The sequence below is a fragment of the Lepisosteus platostomus genome, chromosome 9 (genome assembly GCF_059453375.1).
Source record: "Lepisosteus platostomus isolate fLepPlt1 chromosome 9, fLepPlt1.hap1, whole genome shotgun sequence".
In the NCBI taxonomy this organism is placed as follows: domain Eukaryota; kingdom Metazoa; phylum Chordata; class Actinopteri; order Semionotiformes; family Lepisosteidae; genus Lepisosteus; species Lepisosteus platostomus.
This window is the reverse complement of record NC_142619.1, coordinates 56,192,324-56,206,945: the sequence shown is the minus strand read 5'-3', so window position 1 is coordinate 56,206,945 and position 14,622 is coordinate 56,192,324. Positions and strand designations below refer to the sequence as shown.

The 14,622-nt window shown below is 38.3% G+C and overlaps 2 protein-coding genes across 6 annotated transcripts in view; both read right to left on the bottom strand.

Moving 5' to 3' along the window:
• Positions 1-150: 150 nt before the first annotated feature.
• Positions 151-4,782, bottom strand: kcnj8 (potassium inwardly rectifying channel subfamily J member 8). Its single transcript, XM_088645741.1, has 2 exons — positions 3,737-4,782; positions 151-2,731 (listed from the first exon to the last, which is right to left on the bottom strand). Exons 1-2 carry the CDS (start codon positions 4,084-4,086, stop codon positions 1,831-1,833), a joined length of 1,251 nt encoding a protein of 416 aa, XP_088501867.1. The 5' UTR covers positions 4,087-4,782; the 3' UTR covers positions 151-1,830.
• A 4,473-nt stretch (positions 4,783-9,255) lies between these two features.
• Positions 9,256-14,622, bottom strand: part of abcc9 (ATP binding cassette subfamily C member 9) — a 67,068-nt gene continuing 61,701 nt past the window's right edge. For 3 of the 5 annotated variants that reach the window (XM_088645732.1, XM_088645734.1, XM_088645735.1), the window contains one exon: positions 9,256-13,317. In XM_088645732.1, the coding sequence (XP_088501858.1) occupies positions 13,180-13,317 (138 nt within the window). In that variant the 3' untranslated portion in view covers positions 9,256-13,179. The remainder of the gene's footprint in view (positions 13,318-14,622) is intronic. The other 2 variants (XM_088645733.1, XM_088645736.1) reach the window with 1 other exon arrangement.

Here is a 14,622-nt window from a genome sequence, read left to right as displayed (position 1 = left end):
GATGGGTTTGGGTACATCTGTAAAGTTGCAGCTCCAACATTATAATATTTTTCCATTTTTCCTGAAGTACCTTGTAGTTGTAGTTGAATTTCTTTGTTGAGATTAAACTGCTTTCCTATTTGCAGTGCAGGTAATTTGCAGTACAGGTAACACATCCAAAAATATTTATTGTTTCCAATTTGTCTACATGTTATGTATAGAAAGTGGGCAATGTGATTTATAAGGTCTGTATTAACCCAGATGTTAACAAAAGGTAAAAGACAAGTAAAACCTAATGTTCTTTACTGTTTTTCAGTGAAGAAAAATGCATTCTATTATCTCATCACATGTTATTACAGATATTAACATGTTTACAAATATAGGAAAACATTTATTGCAGTATACAGCAATTTATCTCATTGTATGATTCAAGTTTTCAATGTTGCATTAAATAGATAAAATATCAATTTCTTTCAAAAAGATAACTCATAACATATGGTTCTTGGCATTTCTTACAACAACAAAGTATATTTTTATCATTGTGGATATTTAGTTGTTTAAACAATCCTTTTTAGAAAGAAATAACATTTTTCACTTGTGTGACTTGCTACACTATGCTACAAAAGTAGTTGTTAATTATGTTGTAGGAAAACAACAGTAGAAATACTATATACTGTATACCTCAGAAACAAAACCATTGCATAGTAAAATAAATTTGTTTTTACGATAAATCTGTGGATTTTGTATTACATATTTCAGAATGGTGTTAGTGTAAGAATACTTGCAAAAATAAAAAATAAAAAATATTCACATATGTAACTCTTTAATTACAAGACAAATACATACTGTACCTTGACCTTTAAAGGGGCTAGTTTCACCTCTTGCTCTATTTAAAGGCATTTCTTGATGTTTTAAGCTCAAGAATGATTGATTATAACACTCATCATATTTTAATGTTGTTAGAGTACTTTTCTAGTATGTATTTGGTATGTTTTCTAGTATGTGCAATATTAGTCTAGATTTCAAGCTCCTCAAATGGATGTGCTAAGGTGACAATGATTAAAACATTGGTCTCTCTCAAAATAAATAATTTAAATTATAAAATGGTACTTCAGTCACATACATATACACCACACCTCAAATACTTAAGAAGTAATACATGATTTGCTGAGTAAATGGGGTTGTGATTTGGCTAATGCTTTTCTTATCATCACTATTTACAATAGGACTAGGGGCTGCTAACATGTAAAGCTTCAAATTTAACAGGAAAGCACAGAATGGGAAAACATATTAATGAATGTTTTCTGCTATTTATGTAGTTTTATAAATTAAGCTGCACTTAAAGGTTGGAAGTGAAGCAAATCTTGTACTACATCAAAAAAGAAAGACAAAAGAAAAGTCATTTTTAAAATGTTCTTCTGAAGCCATTTGTGGTATGATATAGAAATTTAATGAGAAATCAAGTCATAATAGCAGTCCACCATGTCCTCCTTTTCCCTTTTTTTAATAAAATCATACATAAATGTGTTATTGTGAAAGTTTTGAACAGTGGATTAAACTTTCCATTTCCAATGATCTGTTAGATGCCACATATTTCTGATTCTTCGAAAACTAGCAAGAGAGATTTACTTCATGTTTCTATACAGCGTGTTGCATCTGAACACAATCCACAAAGCAGTGTTTAAATAGTCATATTTAAATTAAGAATTAAAAGGCACACAACTAACCATTCTGTGAGAAAGCGTAACACACAGTGAGGACACAACCCCCTCCTAATGCCGTGCAGATGTTTTGAGGTAACCCAAGAGTTCTGAGGAAGCAGCAGCTGATGAGTGAGGCCCAGGCAGCGTGTCATGTCTCAGACGTGTTCTGACTGCCCTCTGGTGTTAGAAACTGCACCTTGGGGATCATCAGGGAGGAGTTGTTCCGGCGCATGGAGTTGTTCCGTCTCATGGAGTTGTTGCGGCGCATGGAGTTCCTCTTCCGAAGGGAGTTCTGGTGCGAAAGCTCGCTCTTCTGCAGCGTCTGGATGAGAATGGAGGGCTTCTCGTCCAGCTCCCTGGCGCTGCAGCGCGGCGTCGCCACTTTGGTGGTGTTCCCGAACTTGGAATAGTCCACCGAGTACACCCCTTCCTCCTCGGTCACGATGGGCACGAAACGGTGGCCCCACAGGATCTCTTCCGACACGTAGGACGTTCTGGCCTGCGTGGTGATGCCCGTGGTTTCCACCACCCCTTCCAGGATGACGATGACCTCCAGGTCGCTGCTCTGCAGGTCCCCAGCGGAGAGGTCATAGAACGGGCTGGTTTTGTCGATGACGTGGCAGATGATGAGGGGAGCCAGGAGGAAGATGCTATTGCTCTTGATGGGGCTCTCGGTCTGGATGTCGATCTGGTGGATGGGGATGACCTCCCCCTCGGGCGTGGTGGTCTTCTTCACCACCTGCAGACGGACCGCCGCGCCAATGATCATGCTCTTGCGCAAGTCCCCCACGCGTAACATGAAGCACAGCCTGTTGTTCCTCACGACCACGACGGCATGGCGGCTGAAGATGAGCGTCTCGGCGCGGCGGTGGGACTGCGCCGTCTTCATGAAGATGCAACCCAGCATGATGGCGTTGATGATCAGACTGGCAATGTTCTGCACTATCAGCACAGTGATGGCTATGGGGCACTGCTCGGTTATCATACGGCCCCCAAACCCAATGGTCACCTGCACTTCAATGGAAAACAAGAAGGCCGACGTGAAAGACCTGCAGAGAAGCAGAGAAAGGGAAATGACTGAACAGTGCATGCTGGGAAGAGTGACTGGAGATGATGTTTTCTTAACAAATACCCCCCCCCAAAAAAAAGGGTTAAGGTGTTTCTTTCTTTTTAGAAGATTTTAGGAATATCAGAATTTTACTAAAAGATTATGGGGACGTTCAGGCACTGTTTCTCCCACAGTCACATAACAGCCAAAAGCACAGCGTGTCTTAACTTTCAGCATGTAAAAAATGGAAAAGAGAGTTAAAATGCAATTGTACAAATGCAGGCTTTTGCCAGGGAATATAAATTCAAACATGAATTCAATGACATTCAAAAGTATTAATTCAGGTATAAGAGTGAAAATCATAGTAAACCATTTTAGAGCAAATGTTTCTGTTTTATTGTTTCTGATTCAACAACATTTAGTTAAATGAATCTTACACCAGTCACAACTTCAGCATTCAACTACTACTTCACAGGACAGGACTCAACAGGACTAAAGAACTATGGGTGTCATTCTGTAATATTAAATAACATGTGGTGTACATTCACAATTATCACACATTTTTCTACCCTGGTGAACATGTTTATATACAGTATACTCGTTCATTGATGTGTTCTAGGTTTGTGAATTGTTTTCTCCGCGCTTTCCAAACTAATGCTTGAAATTAGACCATGTACAGTAGCGATTGCGAACTGTTGCTTTTTCAGCTACAGAATTGTCTGCTTATAATAAATGTTTTATACATAGATAGGTTTGTTTTTTACAATATGAATAATCATGTCCAATGGTCAACGTTTATCACATACGTCATTTTGAAATACAAAATACAAAAGTGACATAGAGCCGACTAAATAGTCGAATTTTTAAGGTAAAATTCCCAAATCCGCGCTACAGAGCACCTGTTAAGTTTGGTTTAGTAAAGTTTATTCTTTTAGTTAGGACTTGGTTTGCTGAGTCTAGCTAGCAAGCATCGCCAGTTCTAAAGGATTAAGAGAAGAGGACCCACTTGACATTGGTGACGCACTGCTCGATCGCACTCCGGCGGTTTGGATCGAGGTCCCCGTGTCCGAAGGCGACCAGCCACCACACCATCGCAAAGAGCAGCCAGCTGCACAGGAACGTCATGGTGAAGATGACCAGCGTGAAGCGCCACTTCAGATCCACCAAGGTCGTGAACACGTCCTGGAGGAACCTGCCCTGCTCGCGGATGTTCTTGTGCGCCAGATTGCAGGCGCCGTTCTTGGCGATGAACCGAGCTTTCCGAGGCCGGTCTCGGAAGCGGGGCTTGCGGGGTATCCCGCTGGTGATCGCCGGCAGCACAAACTCTTCAGGGATGATGCTCTTTCTTGCCAGCATTTTTGCAGCATAGTACGAAAGATACTAGGAATCCAGCAAACACCTGTTCTCGTTAACTACTCGCAGTTAAATCTGTTCAACGCCACCTCTGTTTTTACGCATTACTTTGTAAGATTACACTAGCCGCATTAAAATGAAAAGGGATTATCAAGTATAGACAAGCTATTAAATACTCGGCTTCATTTTAAGAAAGAAAATGGTAGATTTGATCAATTTGATTATTTGTTTTCATAACTTCCAATGTAAGTGTTGAACGTGATCTCGGGAAACTCGTTTTGAGATGCTAAAAAAAAATCGCATTACGAATACAAAATCATTTGCCTATGTTTTTTACATATGCTTACGAAGAACGAAACCGAGCTGCCAGTCTTAGTAACAGATCATTTGTCACAGCAGGAACATCGCAGAAGTTTCAAAACGGACTTTTTAAGAGAGCTCGCTGGAAAAAAAAAGATAGGAGCACGTTCGCCTTCCTCACACTCTTCTCACTCTTGAGTAATTCCAGGAACAAAAAGACACAAACACAGATTAGGCTGGAGCATCCATTGTCATAGGTTTTCCAAACGGATTTACAGTACACACTTACTTGCTGAAAATCAGTACCCCTCCTAGCAGTTACTTTTGCACTGCCTCCCAAAGCAACAAAGATCCGCCTGACGTGTAGGCTAGGGGCGGGAGCACCTTTCTCGTCTGTCTTGAGGAAAAAGAAAGTACAGCCTCGGCCGAGATTGTCTGAGAACCGAAAAATCGTTTCTTTCAGTATTAAACTGATGCCCTTCGTCATTCTCTCGTTAGCTAACAAAAAGTAAAGTACAGGTAGTCAACAATGCTAGAACAGGAGGATTTCACTGAGCAGTGTTGGCAGATTTCTTTTTAAAAAAGTCTTCGAATGACTTCGATAACGTGTACTGAACCATAACAAAAAATTCTACTAAAACTATTCTCAATATTCATTATACTTGTTTTAAGAAATCTCGAAATTTGTTTTTTCAATGTTTTCTTTTCCAAGGGGAGTGAATTTATTATTGCTGTTCAAAATGGAAATTAATTTACTGGTATTTTTTTTTACCTATGCATTAGTTCAGAAGAGACTAGAATTTAGAAAATTGCATTTTATTGACCCATAATACAAATCAACCATCCCTAGGACAACACTGTTTATCTCTGCACCCTATTAATTTTTTATTACTGCACATTTATTTTTCATGTTCCAGATTTATAGTATTCAATCAATAAATGTTTAAAGTCCTAATTTTAATTCTCTAATCTAAACCTAGAATTCTGCACAGGGTGTCTTTTATCAGGTGGTCAGGCTCGGAGTTATGCCACTTTCCTGAGCCAAGAAAAGCACTCCAGGTGGAAAACACTGAACTCGTTATAAGTGTTTAATAACATACATGTGCAGATAGATAGACAGTTTTTTTTGAGTCCATGAACAGACATAGATCTTACAAAGCCTTTTATAAATACGAATAATGTCTTTAATCCGTTATAAAAAAAACAACAGTGAATTAGTGGTGAAGTTGTATTTCATTTCTTTTTAGTATAGCAAATACAGATTTTGTTGTCCAATACTATCGGAAATGAATTTTCTACATTAAATTAAAGCATCCAACAGTCTCTCAAGACAGAGGTAGGGCAAAGCTGAAACTAGTATATAGTAGTATAGCCCAATAAGTCAGACTTCTATTACATGTAAGGTTAGGGAAACAATTATTAGGGAATGAAATCCTAGAGGACAGCAGACATGGATATATCAAAGGTAGGTGTTGCCTGACTAGTTAGTGTTCTTTGAGCAAGAAACAAAAGTAACTGACACACAGAGCATACAGTATATGATATGATATTTGAGATTTTAAGAAGGCTTTTGCTAAGATTGCTTAATGACATGGATTCTGGCATAGCAAACTAGTCATGCTTACACACAATACTAAAATACGACTAGAATAAGGAAATTAAATTAGTCAGGACTTGTTAGTAGGCTTTTGGGAAAATAGCCCTGGTGAGAGAGTGTGTGTGAATGTTTGTCTGTGAGCCCTGCTACGGCCTGGCGTTCATGTTTAATTTAAAGTGTATCTCGCATTCTGCCCTTGACAGACTCCGGCTCCCTTGTGATATGTACTGGATGAAGTGGTTAGAAAATGGTTGGATGTTAATATTGTTAAATACACTAGTGAGACCTTGTTCTGAGTGCTGTGTACAATTTTGGTCGCCCTGTTGCAAAAAAAAGGAATTGCTCCTCTGGAATCTGTCCAGAGAACAGTTATCAGATACACTGCAGGAATCTATTTAGCCAAATACATTAAAGGGCTTAAAGGAATGTCCTACAAAGACAGACTAAAAACGCTGAACCTTTTTAGTCTCAGAATGGAGGAGATTATGAGGGGACCTGATCCAAGTTTTCAAAATCCTCGAAGGCACTGACAGTTAAAGGAGAAGTCGGCTTCTTCTCAACGCTGAAACACGAACCAGACAGAGGATACAAGAGGAAACTGGGTGGAAAAGCATGTAAAACCGGTAACAGGAGTCATTCGTTACACAAGAGGTTATGGGAGAAGGAACAAGCTGTGTTCGAATCCTTTCAAGGAATAGATGGATGAAATCCTAATTTATTACCAACAGGCCAGAAGGGACCTCTCGTTTGTAACCATTCTTAATGCTCTAAAGCTGAGAAACAGCACTTACCATTCTCCCCCGGGGTGTTTAATGAAATACTTAATGTACTGTATGGTGCAGCACATTTCTTTGACTCGCATGCTGAAGAAATCTCAGCTGCTAATGTACTAAATATACACACCTGTGCTTGTGTTAGGCATAGGGGCCAAAACATGCCAGAGCCACTCCTGACAGAGTTTTTCGGTGGGGTGCCCCACTCCCTTTCCCCTGAGGACTGGGCATCGAACTTGGGGAAGGGATACATCCACTCTGCATATCTCTGCAATATCAGCCATATCAGCAGGAGTTAACCCTTAGAAATGTGGTGTGAGCAAGTCAACACAGGCAGGTGTCTGAGGCCAGCATGGAGCCTAGCAACCTGGCACTGGGAGGCAGCCTTAAGATCCCTTTATTGGCCATATACGATTTCTTGTATTAGGAATTTGTCTTTTCGCATACCCCAGCTTGCTCTCCATGAGACACATAGGCAGGGAGAGAAGCTTGGGGTCAGAGCGCAGGGTCAGCCATTTATACAGCACCCCTGGAGCAGTTGGGGTGAAGGGCCTTGCTCAGGGGCCCAACGGCGTAGGATTCCTCTGCCGGCCGCGGGATACAAACCGGCAACCTTCCAGCCACAGGCGCAGATCCTGAGCCACTGAGCCACCGTTCTTCCTCTCTGCCCTCCTGTGTTTGTAGCTGACTTTAAAGGGGAACTGCATTCCCAGTTTCTCAGACTGGTTATTTAATCTCGGTAACAAAACAAATGGGAATTGATGGTATTGCGAAATTTGACCAATTCTGAATTACGCACAGAACTGGGAACTTTGTGAAAGTGATAGCTGAGAGCGAGAGCTGACGAGACTTGAGATGTGAAGGGGCCCTTCTTGCTCTCTAGTCACCGTAATGGCAAATGTAATGCGATGTATGAGCACATTAAATACAGGTTGTACAGCAGATATTTCACCACAGAAATGTTCCAGCTCTGTTAACAAGTAAGAAGTATTTGTCGGCAAAATCGTCTTGAAATCGAGATCAATATTCCTATTGGATTAAAAGCAATGCATTCATGATTGTTCACAATGTAATAGGGCCACTACTCCTCAACCGAAGTTTTGTTGCCTTGTTTTGAATTACAGAGCTCAGCGCATGCCTGGGAATGTGTTTATATGTCTGTTTTGTGATGTAATTTAGAGATTTGGCAGGTTAATGTGTGCATTTTAGTTTCATTGTGCTTTGAAATGCGTTCAAGGCCGATGCTTTCTAACCCCGAAATGTAAAAATAGAGGCGCTGTTCCTCTTTAAATCAGAAGGTCCCAACAGCAGTTCTCACGATCCAAAATCGTTGAAGTGTCATTCAGTGTGCCCACCAGGTGGCACCAGAGAGCAAGTCAGCGCAAAGTAAGGAGCTCAGGCAGATCGTGCGCGATCATATTAGTTACGAAAGTGAAGTACTGGATTCGAAGAAAAAAAAAACCAGTCATCTATGCAAAAGGGGTTTATTGGAAGTGAACTTTATTTTTTTTTCTCTTAAGCACTAATCTAAATACTAACAACACCACCTGAGTATTTCAACAGATAAATTATTTTTGGCAGAAAAGGTCTAGTCTAGGCTTGAGATGTTTAAAGACGTATTTTATTATAGCACATGCCGTCATTTCTTAGAACAGACGGCTTCTATAAACCGATCTGACGAAAATTAGTGTTACAACTGCTAACATCTGGGAAATTAAATCCGAGATGAAAAAAAAGGGTCTACTGACAGCAAAATATTTTTGTTTTACTGTTTTCCTGCAGGTTTTTAAATATTGCCAAGATCTTAATCATAATGTATTATGCAGTGAGTTTAAAAAAATAAAGAAGATTGAAACGAGACACACAGATATAATTAGATTTCCAGACTGTATTTTCAAACCATAGTATACAAAGTGATCTGATCAAGAGACCTGGCTAAACTATGCATTTTATATTTGGGAAAAGCCACTTTGTTTTTGGAAAAATACTGGTTTTGACTCAATAGTTCTGTATTCAGTTATTCTAATTTAATTCAGTTTCATTAGCAAAGTCCTTCAGTCAATAATCCCTTCATATTTGTATTTTTAATTCAGAATATAGAAACAGCTGCTCTTCTGTTTCATGAGGAACACCCAAACTGTTCGGTTAATCCCTAACAGGTCTTCAGTGAATTTAAAGGAAGTCAAATAAACTGCACTGTACAAATTAGATATACTAGTGGCAAAATGAATATATTTATGTATCTAAATATTTATGTTATTCACTACCTGCTTTCAAAGACTTATAATTACTCGCTCCGCATCTTTTAAAAGCTCATGTTATTCTAAAAAAATATCCCAAAATGCAAAAACACACACTCTTCTGAACCTGAGATAATGCATGATACAACTAATAACTCACACACTGCACTACATCATTTCTGACAAAGATACAGTACTGTTAACGCCACCTGAGTAGAGCCCAATAATGTCAGCAGCAGCTGAAGAGGATGCAGAAAATCAGTTTCACACAAAACACAATTTTTTATTGCCAGTAAAAGTTTCAAGTGTAAAAAACTGTACATTTTGTTAAATGTTCCATTTTAAACTGTCAAAAACATCATAATTGATATGTAAAGTTAAGACAAAAAGAAAATCAGTTATAAAGCTGAAAGGCAAATGCAAACTTGAATGAAAAAATGCAATCGGAGCTGTTCCCCATTAAAAAGCAGAGATGAAAAGTAAAATCATAAAAGCTTTCTATCTCTTTACAGAGGTGTTTCCCTAGCTTAAACATATATTCTAGAGACAAAAGAAATAATCTTTATTAATTATATTTATTCCTCACAACCCCAAAAAGAACGAAATACCTTTGCAGGCATCAGTGGTATTCTTCAGAAGAATCACAATACTGGAAGAGAGTTTTGGTATAAAGAAGACAATTGTGAAAGCTACTGTAAGTATATACAACAGTAAAAAAAAACAATAATTGTACTCAAAGTATATAATCTATTATTTGGCACTGTGGTAAGGCAGAGCTGGATTCAGCAGAATTATACCTCATAACACACCAGACGCCTTTAAATTTTCCTTTAAGCCCAACTATAGAGTATCCTCGTGATCTAATCAGAAAAGAAAAACCGATGATTTGTATCATCTCATATGAAGGTCTAAGGACTATTAATGGCTTTTAAGACGAATTCTGCAAAGCCATTCATATCTGCAGTTGAATGCAGATTTCAAAGACAGATAAAAGTGGATTGCATCTTCAAAGGAAAGATTTATGAGTCCAACTGTTCCATTATATATTTATCCATTCTATACGGTAGATAATGATTGTTATGTTCATATGTCACTTTTTCCATACAAATTACTCCATTTAAGGAAATCACCCAAAGGGAAGCTTTGCTTTCTCTTAAAGTGGTTAAGTATGCAACAGCCAGATACTGTAACACTTTCAAAAACAGATTTCAGTAGATTCAGGAGATATTTCATACCCATTCGGGTTGTGGTTTATGAGCTGTCTAAGCTAGAGATGTCAAAATCTGTTCTTTGGCGTTTTTCTGGCTTTGGTGCCCAGAGCTCTTAATTATTTAAGATGTTCACATAATTTGTCAAAATGACCAATATTTCTGGTCTCCTGCCATTAAAATCTCCTATAATTGAATCCAGTTAAATTTCAGCCACTGAGGACCTATACATGTAAGCCAGTACACATAAAATAAGTAATACTGTCTAAGATACTCTTGTCTTGGATTTCTAGAGAATCTGCCTTTCACAGTGGTACAGTATGTAGCTACACTAGAAAAGACAGATTAGTAACCAGCAATAAAAGGGCCAGACGCAACAAACACACTCAAATGCTTCATGTGTTATCAATCTCAGGGAACATACTACAGTAGATATCATAAAAAGCAAAATGTATTATTTTACCATCCTACTGTATATGGATATCTCTGTAAATTGTACTTGGGATGAAATTGCTCATTTGCATAGTCAGCTCTCACAAAAATGCCATGTGAATAATCAATATTTGTGCACATACCAATTTTCTTTTAAAATAAAAGCACCAAAGAGAAGGGGTGACAGAATTGATCAGAGCGGCCTTTGTAACTTTCGGCAGTAATAGGTAAGTTAATGTCTGTACGAAAGTTTTAATTGCACATTGCTGTGTATCCACCTTTAAAAGAATAACTCAGCATCCAAATCCATCATTCCAAGTAAAGAAAAATATTAATAATCTGTTTATGTATACACACACATAACATAGATGATGCAAAAGTCTCAGACACCTTAAATTCAATCAGGAGTTAAAATAAATGCATGTATGTTACGAGCAGCAACAATTTTGCTAGTGTTTTTACTACTGAAACAGCTTAGGCTGTTTTCAATACAGCTTAGTGTGTGAAAAGAAATCAAACTTGTCATTCTACAATCTTTAATTCACATTGGCTTCGAAAACATGACCATATCAACTCCACGTGAACTTTACATGAGTAGCTTCTGTGTAGCGTTGTAGTTTACTAATAAAATCGAACTCTTTGTCAGTTGTTCCTCATCATTATTTTTTCTTAGCTCAAAACATAATGGCTGAAATTTCAGTAGAAGATCACCACAGAATAGATTATATAATTAAATAAAGAAAAAACATTAAGTGACAGTATGAAACCTATGCAAATGTCTAAGACTTGTGCACAGGAGTGTATATATACAGAAACATTTATTATCTATAAAACAGACCCTCCTTCAGCGGTCCAGCATATTATACCATACCTCGTCCTAGGGGAGAGACTGAGCTTTGTAAATGACTCTTCTAATCACAATGGTTTTGTTTATAAAGCACACCTCCTTTGAGCAAATATTTCCCAAATACAAAAATCATAATGCCCATATAAAGACAAGACTCCAAATGCAATCTGCAAAGCTAATCCTTTGTGATTTGAGAGATGTATACAAAGAAGAGAAGCAATCTCTATTACTGTCTCGCTGAGTTATGCTTTGTTATTTCTGTTGACCTTGAAAACACGGCTATTGAAGCATAAGCAGGATGGACACAAACAGTTCAGTGATGGGCCAAAATATTTGGAACCTACATCTTCATTATAACCAACCATACAATCATTTGCATATGTGTTTTATGCAAATACATTTGCATATCATCACCAGAATGATTAAAGCTATTTTCTGTCCCACTCATGTTTTTACTCTTTCTCTCTTAGATTTATTAAACCAAAACAGAAGTTATGATTGCAAGGTACGCACAGTATGACCTGAAGGATATAATGGGTTATTACATCTTCTGAAATTGTACAGTACACTGCAAGTAACAGTCGCATGTTGTGCTTTCATTTTTATTTTCTATGTTCAGAAGAAATCTGTTTCAAGTCTGTTACCATTCCTGATAAAATACGTTCAGTACCTAATTAACCAAATACCATCAGAATTATCTACCCAAGAAAACTGTAAAATTCATATTCTTTATATACCATTAATTACTTGAGGAAGTCACATGTCTCCTAAGGTCTCTTTGCATCATGTAATTACCGTTAAGAAAACAACAGTAGCCCAGTGCAAATGTGCAGAAAGCTCTGCGTGTACATGAATCAAGCAGAACCCTGTGTAGCAGACATCAGCATTAAATGATACAAAGCTTTGTGCATAATAAGCTGGTACAACAGGTTGTGTTTCTTCTTTCAGTACATCGGGATAAGACTAAGGTGCTCTTAGGTACTGTACATGTCAGATACATTTGAGCAGCAGGGGATCTCATGTGATCATGGCTGTGCCCTTGATCTAATGAAGCAAACAAGAAAAGCTTCCAGGGATGTAAAGGGTAGCAGTCTGTTTCCCATGACTCAAGATAAAACATGAGAAGACCAACATACAGTAAAAGCATTTTTAAACCAGCCTTCTTTTCCTGCATTTGAAGAATGATGCATTGCCTTTATTGCTTTTGCACAAAAATGTGAACGTATGTAGCACTTATCAACAGTAACAAAGATACAAATATTTAAAGACTTTCTGTGATAGTTTTTTTTTAATAAAATACGACCATGCTCATAAAAATGTTCAATCAATTGATCAAACAATCAATAAATTCAATAAATTGCTATTGCATAAACTGCCCTTGTTGTGTTTCACAGTTACCTTGCTTAAAACATGTGTGTTTCCTGTAGATGCTCATATTGAGCCCTTTACCAAACGTTTAACTTCATGTTATTTATTACTGAGGCAGTTGTTCAGTCATTTTAAGTCCATCTTCCTGACATGCCTGACATGTGGTCTTTTTTTAACTTACCATAAAGGAATTTTTCGATGGTCGTCACCAGGAAAAAAATACAATTTAAAGCACGACAGCTGATTGACTGATTAATTGATTGATAAATCTGCTGTCTTGATTAAAGAGGCTGCCCTGGACACATGCAATGCGCAGAGGACAGGAGCTGAGCTACATGTCGGCCCTGACGAAGGAAGCAAAAATGCTGTCCTCTTGCTCCAGCAACATCTCAGGCTTGTCGTACTCCAGGATGTTCCCGCGCTTCATCACAATCACCAGGTCTGCCGTCAGGATAGTGTGAACACGATGCTGCAACACACGCATAACACACAGCATCAGAGCACAGTGGAGCCTTGAAGAGATATGAATATAAGATAAGTATGAATGGGAGGATGCCACTGGGCACAGTAACAGTGGCAGACCAGTGCTTCCCTCTGGACTACAACTTTGAAAACAACAAAACCACAGTAAGGAGACCAGTGGCACTGTGTGTCGGAGGTGCGCTCCTCCAGGTGAGACATTAAACCAAGGTTCTGACTGCTTGGTTATGAAAGATCCCCATGGCACTTTTCAAAATAGTAGGACTGTTAACTCTGGTGTCCAGGCAAAAGCCTGCTCTGGGATTATATAATCTGACCTTCCTAAAGTCCCTTCTTAATTCAATTCAATTTGTTAAAGCAATACTGTATCTCTCCCATCTGTACTTGAACTGACGTGGAGTGGGGCTGCTGGTGCATAAAGGTGGGTGCAAAACTGGGTTCATGCATTATCAGGAACTAAGGCTTTGAACCGTTCAGTCAAGAACTTGTTTTATCTTTTTAATTTAATTGGATTTATCTGAGCATTAGGTTTCTGTTTATTCAGATGCAATTAATAATACCAGTATTTTAGGATTCTTACCTAGGACCAACATTTTATTTTATTTAAAACAATCAACAAAAATGTACAAGTACGACCCAGAAAAAATGACTGTTTCTTTTGGACCATTTCCTAAATTGACATTTACAGTGTTTATGACCCCAGCTCTTCTGTTCTTCCTCCAGCTGGGTGCCAAAGATGAGTTAGTTTTGAAACGTCTGTCACTAAAAAAAAAATGAGGCTTACTATCGTTTTTTCCATTCAAGTTATAAATGGCTTGCACACTCCCCAAGATCTCTCAGTTCAAAAATATAAATAAATTCTGAGTCAGTTTCAACTGTGGCCAAGTAGAATTTTTTCTGCTTATGAGGAGGGTCAAAACAAACAGGCCCTTAGAAATCCTGTTGTGGTCAAACTGCAGGAAGAATGCCCCATCCACAGTAAACGAATCAGAGGGGTAGTTTTACCACAGTAGGAACGTCCATTGATAGGAGGAGTGTTGAGGAACAGTGGTTATCCAGGATCTGCACATACACTGTTTAAATATGATTTATTTGTATATTTTTGTAGGTTTATCATCAACTTCAGTACTAGTTGAAGCTGCAATATACATTTAAATGAAGATCAATTTTAAATCTAAAGCTCACGATTTGACTTCATTCGATTTTGCCCTCTACGAGTGATATAATTGCTACTGCAACGGAAGACCCAGGAGTTTCTGCATTTAATCGGTTTTGCGGTTTTCTACAATCACAC